General features: G+C 29.7%; 1 protein-coding gene across 1 annotated transcript in view; it reads left to right on the top strand.

Annotated features, from left to right (window-relative positions):
• Window positions 10273-11253, top strand: part of LOC105178536 (uncharacterized GPI-anchored protein At4g28100) — a 3422-nt gene continuing 2441 nt past the window's right edge. Inside the window, exon 1 of the mRNA XM_011102028.2 lies at window positions 10273-10937. Within this exon, the coding sequence (XP_011100330.1) occupies window positions 10446-10937 (492 nt within the window). The 5' untranslated portion in view covers window positions 10273-10445. The remainder of the gene's footprint in view (window positions 10938-11253) is intronic.

An 11253-nucleotide genomic window follows, 5' to 3' on the forward strand; every position in this document is an offset into this window, starting at 1 on the left:
TGATATCTTTTTCATTATTATTGACACTGACTTGAACGTCGGAGTATTTTCGCCGGGACTTTCCCCGGCTAGATAACGTTTTCTCTGATTCTCAGAATATCGGTGATCGGGAGCGGAAGGTGGATAACGAGCCCGGAGTGCGATCTGCAATTTCGAGCCTGATCAAAACCATTTAATTCTAGTATTTGTAATCTACTTCTAAATTTACTTGATACATGAAAACTGAATTTTTTTTCATTTTATATTTACTAGTTATTATGTTTGATAATCTTATATAGGAATAAATTAGTACGAAAGTAAAACATTTTATGTAAGAAAAATTAAAATCAAATTAATTAGTCAAAGTCGCTTATTTTTTATTTTTTTTATAAGAAATTCCGATTTATAAAAATTGATCATATTTTATTTGTAGTTTCTTTTTTGCAATTTGCTATGCTTTAATTTTAAATTATTTTTATTATATTATTTTTACTATCATATCCTGATGTAATTTTAGTTTTTAAAATACTTATGGAAAATGATATTAAATTCATTATTTATTAATTATTATCAATCATATTTTAATTTAATTAGACATCTGTAGTATCAATATTTGTATCTTAAGGTCTTATAACTATGCTAATTTTGTCAAAATATTTTTTACGCTCTCCATTATCTTCTAAATATGAAATATTATTGCATAAAATGCTAATTTTTGCCTCCATTTGCAATTTTTAATTTTTTATTTTTGGTGTGATTTCTTGATCTTATTCATATGAATCTAATTTGCACTATCTATTTTCTTATTCAATAATATATTATGTTTATACAAACTTAGAGAGTATTCTGCTAAATTAATTTGAAACATCTTATATGCTCCTACATCTTATAAAATATTTTAAGAGCTTAAAATTATTGAATTTTAATTTAAAAATAAGATATCAAAACTTATAAGACGTCAAAGTGTTTTGTATAATAAACTCTTCATATTGTTATAATGTGTGAAAAACCTCCATCATTGGGTTGAATATTCGCACTTTTCTATGACAGTGCCGCGTTTACAAAAAATTTTGACAACCTAGTAAAAATTCTCACTGCCGTATACCAGCCTTCATTGTGGCCAAATTTACATTCTGCCCATCAATGTTTTCGAAACCGGACGGGAGATCAAACAAGTCAAGTTATTGAGTTACTGGTCCAATCGATCAGACTGGATTCAGAAAATCGGTTAATTCGGAGCCTATTATATATATATATATACATAAATAATATAGCAATACATTGTATATCAATTAATTAAGCAAAAAGATGAGAGAAATTAAACGAAACTTAAAATAAATAACATTCAATTCAACATAATAAGTGCATAAACTCAAGTGTTCAACATAAATTCTAATTAAACTACAAACAATTAAATAAAAGTACTCAAATCTACTACAATTTTATAAAATCCAAAATAACTCAACCCCAATCATCTTCATTCTCATTATCACTATAATAATTACTTCTACTTTGACAATCAAATTGATGAAGATCAGCCTCTAGAATTAGCTCAGCATCATTTATCTCATCTGAAGAAAACAATTAACAAAAATAAGTTATAACAAGAATGTATAATCGAAATAATAAGGGAAAAGTTATTATTTTAGTCCACTAAGTATGTCTAATTTTAATTTTAGTCCGATAATTATTTTTATTTTTATTTAGATCCAATAACTTACGAAATTGCTTAACTTTAGTCTTCTGGCAGATTTTTGGACAATTTTACCCCTATTAGTGCATATGGACTAAAACTGCCTTTCAAAAGTTGCATAGAGGTAAAATTATCCAAAAATCTACCAGAGGACTAAAAGTAAGCAATTTCGTAAATTATTGGATCCAAACAAAAATGGACATAGTTATCGGACTAAAATTAAAATTAGGCATATTTGACAGACTAAAATAATACTTTTCTCAAATAATAATAACTTTAACCAACCTATCAATGAATCAAAACTTGATTCTTCCTCATTTCTTGGCACTAAAACCTCTAACTTTTCCCTCCTCTTTGAGACCGATTTTTTTATACATCTTTTTGGCTTTTTCATTTTTTTCCATTACCTTTTTTTTGTTTTTAACTTCGCAAACCGGTCGGACTGGTCACCAATCGAACCGAGCAAGTGTTAGATAGCTAATTAATGAATCCAACTAATACAGAAAAAAAAATTCAAATTATATACAATAGATAATAATCTTATACTGACTAGTAAACATGGTCTTAAAGTAATAAATTATTATAATAGATACACAAAAAAATTAAACATAATAAAATAATTTAATTGTTTGAACTAATAACGAAATTAGTAACCAACAAAATGAGTTTCGCAGTTTAAGAAAAAAAGATAAGTATATTTAAATTAACTTAAATATATTTTTGAAAGAATTCTATATATATATACCAAAATACTTGACTCAATTGGGAAAAATAGATACATATTTCCCCAACATTTTTAATTTTATCGAAAAATATATTTTCGTTTTTATCTAAGAAAAAGTCTATTTACTTAGGTGAAATAGTCAATAACTTAAATTTCAAGTTAAAAATTAAGAGTACTCTCTGTATTAAATATTTATGTGTATTTGTATATTTATGAAAACTTTTAAATTGCTTAAATAACTAATTATATTTTTCTACATTATAACTAAAATATATACTTTTTGAAGTACAAGTTGAATTTACGGTACAAAATATTAAAATAAAAAACTTTATCCACCTAATATGTACACAGTATAGGGGCAATTTTTATCCTAATATTTAGAGTGTGTTTGGTTGGGGTGAAAAGTAGGAGTATAAATAAAGTGAAAGTAAAAATGAATGTATAAGAGATAATTTGGTATTTGGTTAGGGAGAAGAGATAAAAATGAAGTAAAATTCGATGTATGAAACCCCTCCTTAGTCTAATTTTATTTCCGTCTAAAATTAAACGAAAAAGTTGAAGTATAGGACCAAAAAGACAAAAAAGTAAAATTTTTATTTTTATTTACTCTATTTACCATATATATATGTATAATTTTTCTTTAATTCTTTTTTCCTTTCTGTTGATAATACCGTACATAATTACCAAGAAAAAGATAAAAATAATTGCTGAAAAACTACTGCATCAAAGTAAACAACCAGGTAAATAATCATGTTAGTAATTTTTATTTATTTAAACTATATATGTAAAACAAATGAACAATACTCATTTTGATGAATGTTTTTATTAAAAATAAATATTCTTATTCTTATTTGATAAATATTTTTTATGTGCATAAAAAAAAATTGGCTCAAAGAGACCCAAATGATCCAAAAATAATAAAAAAATGAGAGGCCCGTGACATCATAGGAGGCTCAAGTCATGAGAGGCCCCTAAAACACTCGATAGGTAGCCTTGGCAGATGCCCCCTAGAAACTAGATAGACGGGCGACTTTGGCGAATGCCCCCCAAAAAACAGATTGGCAAAGGAAGGAGGTCTATTTCCTTAAGATCGACCCACGAAGGAACCCCCCACCCCAGAATCCGTCCAAGGATGAAACCTGCAAGCTTGGCCCAAGAAGGAGGCCTAATACGAAGCCCTGCTGCATCTTTCCAATGTCAGCCCGAAGGGAAGAAGGTGCCTTCAAGAGGCTAGACTCTTCAGTCTAAGAGGACTCCCCACCAAGTAGGAGTCTGCACGAAGAAGGAGTTCCCCTTAAGGAACGGATAAGGTACACCCGTATTCCACCTGGATCTCGCCTTCCTCGCTGGGCATGCGGATCCCCCTCACCGAAACTCTTGTTACAAAGGGACTCCTCCTCTATAAATAATGGGGGTACCCCTGAATAGACAGTTCCCTCCCACACTCGAGAACCCCTCTTGCTGATACTCTGCTCCTCTGATATCGTGCTCTAACATACGAAATTCTCACTTTTATCATAATTTCTCGTCATAATTTATTTTTTTTATTCATCTATTCTTAATTCGGGACTAACTTAAGTATCAGAATGCTAACGTTTTGTTTTACAGGTTCTCTTTCTCAAGAGCTTTCACTCAATTAGCCCAAATTGAACATCAAGATCCAAAACCTTTGGACCCGTGCTAAAATCGCATGCATCAATTTTTATTAATAAAATTTTTAAATTTTTTATATACTAAAATTATATTAGTATAATATTAATTTATTTATTTTTTAATACGAAATGAAGAGAAGAGTTATTCAGTAAATTTATAAAAATTAGAATTTTGATCTCAATATATTTTCCTCATAGCAAATAAGGAAAAGTATTTGAGGTTTACTCCCCTTCTAATCATACCAAACAACTCGAAAGAAAACTATTATTCTTTTTCTCACCTTTCCATTTCTCTTTTTCTCTCACTTGTACCAAATGAACCCTTAGGGTTAAATACATATAGTCATATTCACTCTACTAAAATATGAAATGTAATACCCCCCCCCATCCCCAGGAAAATAATTTGATATTGACAAGACAAAAATATTATTCTTACTTACTCCTATAATTTTTATTTTACTCCCTAAAGTATATTTTATTTAAAAAAATCCCCTCACAGAATTATTAAATATATAGATCAATTATATGTAAAGATTTGAATATATTACCTTACATACATATGTTCTATATAATATTCTAAAATTGTACTGACAATATCTATCAAAAAAGTTCAATATATATAACAATACAAAAACAAAAATTATGAATTTTTTTAACAGTTAAGTAAAAAATATAAAAATTGTAAAATTATAGAATTTAGACAGATTCCCATACTAATTATAAAAAGTCATAATTTTTTTGTGTAATACTATTTTTAAATAGAATTTTTATAATAATTTAAATTATATTTTAAAAAAATAATCATAATAAAAATATTTCATAGAAGTAAATAAAGGCATTTTCGTTATAAAAAATTCGATCTATATTATGAGGAGGGCTTTTGTTGTGTTTTACAGTTCAAGGGGTTACATGCGGCTATATGCACGCTTTAAGCATAGAGTATATTTAACCCTAATAAAATTTTCAAAGAGGTAAATGATACATAGACTTGTTTATGGGCCTAAATGCGACATAATATATAGTTTAAAGAGCAAAATGTATTTAATCTCAAATAAAAATACAACCTTTTGTTTTCCTTATTTTGGAAGCATAATGATATACAACCTTTAAAACTAACAAAGTGCCACAATAACCTCTTTACTTAAACACTCCTTTTTTTTTAAAAGAAAAAAAAAAAGAAAAAAAGGTCTCTTAAATTTTATTAACATAGTGATGGGTACGGCCCAACTGAAATTGGCCCAAAACGAAGTACCTTCAAACAGACCCTCTCTCCAGATTCTAAAAAATTTTCTTGTTGCTCTCTTATTATTCTTTTCTCGTACTCCTGCATACGAAATTTTCACTTTTATCATAATTTCTCGTATAATCTATTTATATATTCATCTATTCTTAAATCCAAAACTAACTTAAGCATCGAAGTGCTAATGTTTTGTTTTGCAGGTTCTCTTTCTCAAGAGTTTTCATTCAATTAGCCCAAATCCGACATCAAAATCCAAGAATTTTAGATTTATATTAAAATCGCATGCATCACATAAGCACAGAAACTAGATTACTTTATTTTCGGGTTTAATATAATTTACCATCATGTAATATTACAAATGAACAAATTATTCTTTATAAAAAAAGAATAGCTATTTACCCCCTTTTATTCAAACTAAAAAAAATTTGAAAAACATGAAAGATAAATTATTATATTTTAAATAAATTATTAATTTTTTTATAAAAAATAATTTATTTATTTACAATATCACCATATAATTACTGGCATTTTTCCTGATTTGTTTACTTTAAATATGTCAAAGATAATCATTTATGAAAACATAGAAACACCAAAAAGGGGGTGGGGGTGGGGGTGGGGGTGAATGAGTCACGAGGCAACAGCAAATACATCACATCATCATCATTTCATTTGATTGTAAAGAGGAATGGGGAAAGCGAAGAAGAATGAAATGAAAGGGAAAAGGACAGCATAAGCAGCCAAAATCCCCACACACCCCTTCGTCTTTTCTCTTTGATTCCTCTCCTCTCTCTCTCTCTCTCTCTCCCCACCCACCGCACGCATTTCCTCCTTTTCAAACCAAACACCTCCTAACTCCACTTTCTTCAATTTTTCTATAATATCTCATAATAAAATAAAATAAAATAATTACTGGCCTCCATGACTTTGTTTTTTTTTAATTTAAAAATAATAAATTATTATTAATTAAAATAACTCAATTACAATTATTCTGACAATCACTGACCTTATATTGTGTTAGAATTGATAAGTTTTAATTGAATATTATAATAATAAGTTCTTTAAATTTATTTAAAATATTTTTCATGTAACAGAAGTATTTATAATATATCAAATCCACTTTGATGGGAAGAACCCCAATTTACTAAAAATACTCTTAATGAAGGATATTTCTGTAATTTATCAATTTAGAGCCCGCGTCTTATTAAAGTGGGTCGGAAAGACCCGCCCCGAGAGCCGAAGACCCGACTTAGCAAAAGCCGTCCGATTGAAGACACTATCGCCTTGATAGTGATACGGGTCCAAACCACCGTACACACCTGAAATTATAAATATCCCGACGCATCATTTATTGAGGTAACTGCTATTTAATATTTTCGACCTACAACTTCAGTTCGCATATTTTTACCTCTATCAACTCTAACTTGAGCATCGTAGGGTCGTTTTCGGGGACACACCCGACGAGCCTCACGTTTGTGTTTTTATTCTCAAGATCCAATTACTCGATCTTGAGAGGATACGTAGCCGAGTACGATCAACAGTCGTGATCGCATATTTCGAGCAAGATCACACTTAATATGAAGCTACTGAAATTTCTTCTCCATACAATTTTATCAAATCAAATCATTCCATCCAAGTGTTGTAATTATGGATTGTGATTTACTTCTGAACTGTTGTGAATGCACATTATTTATAACATTACAAACTTATTATTTTTTGAATAATTTTGAATTTTGACTGAAAATTGGCATATCTTTATATATAATGAGAATTTTAAAATATTTAAATTTCCTAATTCATAATCCTGCAATGATTCTCTCTATGATTAGTAGAATTTTTTTTGGATAAACCCTAATAATTATAAAAAACGAAATTATTATACTGTCGATAAATATATATTTTTTTATATACACTAATCTAATTCTTTTCTTATTATCTATGTATATCTATATACAAAATATTCACATATTGTAGTTCATTATGTATCAAATATTAAATAATCATATCAGTTACAGTATCTTGTACGAAATATTATGGCTATATTATAAAGAAATTATAGCGAATAAACATTTAGATAATATTTCATATTACTTTGAATCGGAGAAAATTTTATTCGTTGGATAAATATATATTTTGGATAAATAAAATATTGATTAGATTCTTTTGGATATGTATTAATAATTTTTTAATTTTTATTTCAAAACTCGTTAATTTATGTTTGGCAGTATGGAGCTCATTAAGACTGTCCACGTCTACGTAAACACGATGTTTCAATGGATAACCTCAACAATTTTGTTTTATGATATATAGATATGGAACAGAATCTGAAAGAATTTGTCCTTAGAAATGTTTTGAAAATCGGATCGAAGATTGAATCAGACAATTTATTGGGTTACTGATTCGATCAATCAGACCGAATTGAAAATTCGATTGACTCGGACCATACTATATACATATATATACCACATCAACACGTTATATATTACTTAACTAAGTTAAAATACAAAATATATTCAAATAAAAAACTTTTCAATAATTGAAAGTAAATTTCATTCAATAACGACCACAATAAATTTTAAATAAAATTGAAATAAAAACATACCAAAATAAATTCAATAATCTATAAAATAAATATAAAATACAATTCGTAACAACGATATACAAAATTATATCCCCAAAAAGTAAGTAATTCAAACATTCACCTTGTTAAGAATTAACAATCATTTTTTAACTGTCCAGGTGAAGTGAAGCCCCCTCTATTCATTTCCTTTTTCAATTTAAACTGGTCATTTGGTTGGATTTTTGCCAATTTTACCCAATTCAAACCAATTTATGCCGAGTTTGACCATTCCGATTTTTATAATCATAATTGAATAGATCAAAAGTCCAATTTGAATATAAAAGTATTGATCATTAATAATTTAAAAATTTATATTTTTAAATTTATCGTACTCCCCAAATGGGATACTTAACGCGTTAGCTACAGCAATGCACGGTCAATACGCTAAGCGCCTAGTATCCATCGTTTACGGCTAGGACTACTGGGGTATCTAATCCCATTCGCTCCCCTAGCTTTCATCTCTCAATGTCAGTATCGGCCCAGCAGAGTGCTTTCGCCGTTGTTGTTCTTTCTGATCTCTACGCATTTCACCGCTCCACTGAAATTCCCTCTGCCCTTACTGTACTCCAACTTGGTAGTTTCCACTGCCTGTCTAGGGTTGAGCCCTGGGATTTGACGGCAGACTTAAAAAGCCACCTACAGACGCTTTACGCCCAATCATTCTAGATAATGCTTGCATCATCTGTCTTACCGTGGCTGTTGAGACAGAGTTAGCCAATGCTTATTCCCCAAATACCATCATTGCTTCTTCTCTGGAAAAAGAAGTTCACGATCCGTGGGCTTTCTATCTCCACGCGGCATTGCTCCGTCAAGCTTTAATTCAAATACAACAATATAATTTTCTACAACTTCACTCATAATTAATTTTATAACTAAAACAACTACTAACATAAATGGCCTAAAAACCACATAAATTCCAATAAATTGACACAGTACGAAAATATATTTTGAGTGAAGCTATATCATCATATACATAAAATTATCTCTCTCTCTCTCTCTGTCTCTCTCTCATCATACATAAAATAATCTATCTCGTCATGTTAGATTATTAGGGGTGTTCAATCAAATAGCCGTTACAATCGATCAGTCCAATTTTAGACTACATTGCAGTTTGATTGGTCTTGGACTGATTTTAAAAGATCGTATCTTTTTAATTAAGTTCGATTTTATATTTAGTAGACTATATAAATAGAGCTCCATCGCATTATTATTATTGTGAACAACAAAAAAAACAATGATAATATGCAACAATTCTTTTATAAATTTATAAGAAGTTTGATAACATAAAGATTAATACTAAACACAATCATAACAATTATGATACTAATTTATTTATTCATATTATATTATATATACTTATAATACTTTATATTTTCTATATAATTGATAAGTATAAAAATTTAGAATTGATGATATCATCATATTGTTATAATATGCTTTAAAAATAACCATAATTCATTTTTAAACATTGTACTTTTAATATTTAATCAATCTCATATAATTTAATTCAAAATAAAAACTCTCTCACTTCTGCATAATCTTATTCATATAAATAGCACTAAATATCCTTAAAGTTACAATTTTTTTTTAATTCTATCCATATTATTCTTTAAATAAATATATAATTGTACAAAGTTATGCATACTAGTTTATATAACTTAATCAATATTTTCTACATCGTTTTCTACTTTGGGCACGGGCTAAAGTTTTTAAAATTGTAATAAAAAAATTATCTAAATTGACTCAATTCGTCCCTACATTCCTTTTATATTGCAGGTAGTCATATTTCTAGATTAGAATATAATTTACTATATTTTTAATTTTATAGAATACATATGTATTATTTATTAGTGTAATCCAATTTATACTACAAACATATGATAAAATTTCCACACCTCTCTCTCTCTCTCTACACAAGAAGTTCATCACTATGTTTGGTTTTATTTTCAAATTATCTGTAGAATAAATCAAAACATACTTAATGTTTGTCGTTATACAAAAACACCTATTTCGTGTTTTTAACTATTTTGACATAAATACATATATTTATATACACACATATATAAATAAATATATAAAAAAAATACATAATTTGACTGTGATTTGACAATAAATAGTAATTTTTATCTCTCAAAATACAACATTAAACATACAATACTTATTTTAGATTATCTCTAAAAATAAATTTAAACATACATACTATATTTAATATATACTTATTTATCTTTATTTTTGTCTCTCTATTTCCATAAGACACAACAAAAACACTCCAAAAAAGAATCCAAACATTATCAACATTTCTTTCTTTTTTCCCCTCTTTCAAGTAAAAGGTGTTGACATCTTTCTTTCACCTGCTCCTAATTTCTCCTCCTTTTGGTTATAATTCACACTCCACTCATCACACCATTTCCCCAGAAATTTTGCATCTCTCTTTCTCTCTCTTCTCTCTCTCTCTCTCCCAAACCCCACAAAGAAATCACACAAGAAAAATTGCTCCGGAAAAAAGAAAAGTTGAGTTGAATGAAAAAGGCAATGAGATTATGAGAACAGAAGAATACTTTTCAATGCATTATTCCTTGCTCCTACTTTTCTTGTTACTCCTGCAGTCCCATGGGTCTCTCGCCGGTTTGCTTTCCGAGCCAGCCCAGCCCCTAAAACCTCCCGATTACAACACCGTCCCCGCCTTCCCGGTCCAGACGGAGGCCCAGACGTGCCGTCTCGACTTGTCCGCGGAGCTTTTCGGCGGCGTCAACGCCGCGTGCGGCCGCAAACTCGACTGTGTGAACTCGCTCCAGACCTCGTTGACGAGCCGCAACATACATATTCCCCAGCCGAACGCGTCATGCGACGCCGTTTTGTGCTTCTGCGGCATTCGTCTCCACCAGATTACATCCCTCAGCTGCCCGGCAGCCTTTACCATCACGGGGAACTACAGAAACGCGACGCCGACCGCCGCCGTCAGGAACTTGGAGCATAACTGTAAGAATTCTTCTTACGCTGGTTGCACCAAGTGCCTTGGGGCTCTGCAAAAGGTCAGTTTAGGCATTTTTTAACGTCAAGAGTACTTATTTCCTTCACATTTATTTCTCAATGATTGATCCTCCGATCATAAATACATTACTTGAATGTTTCTTTCTTACACAAAATTCTTGTCCCGAGCTAGTTTGCTTCACCCACAAAATAAATGTATCACACTCGTCATATGATCGATTACTTGCTCTAATTTATACACCAATCACACGACAAATATATTAGCCGCTTGTCTTAAAGTCACTATACCAGCAAAATGGTTTCTTGAATTCTGTTTTTAAGGTAATTTTTTAGAAAGTTTAACATAATTAATTTTAA

This window comes from Sesamum indicum, linkage group LG16, assembly GCF_000512975.1.
Source record: "Sesamum indicum cultivar Zhongzhi No. 13 linkage group LG16, S_indicum_v1.0, whole genome shotgun sequence".
In the NCBI taxonomy this organism is placed as follows: domain Eukaryota; kingdom Viridiplantae; phylum Streptophyta; class Magnoliopsida; order Lamiales; family Pedaliaceae; genus Sesamum; species Sesamum indicum.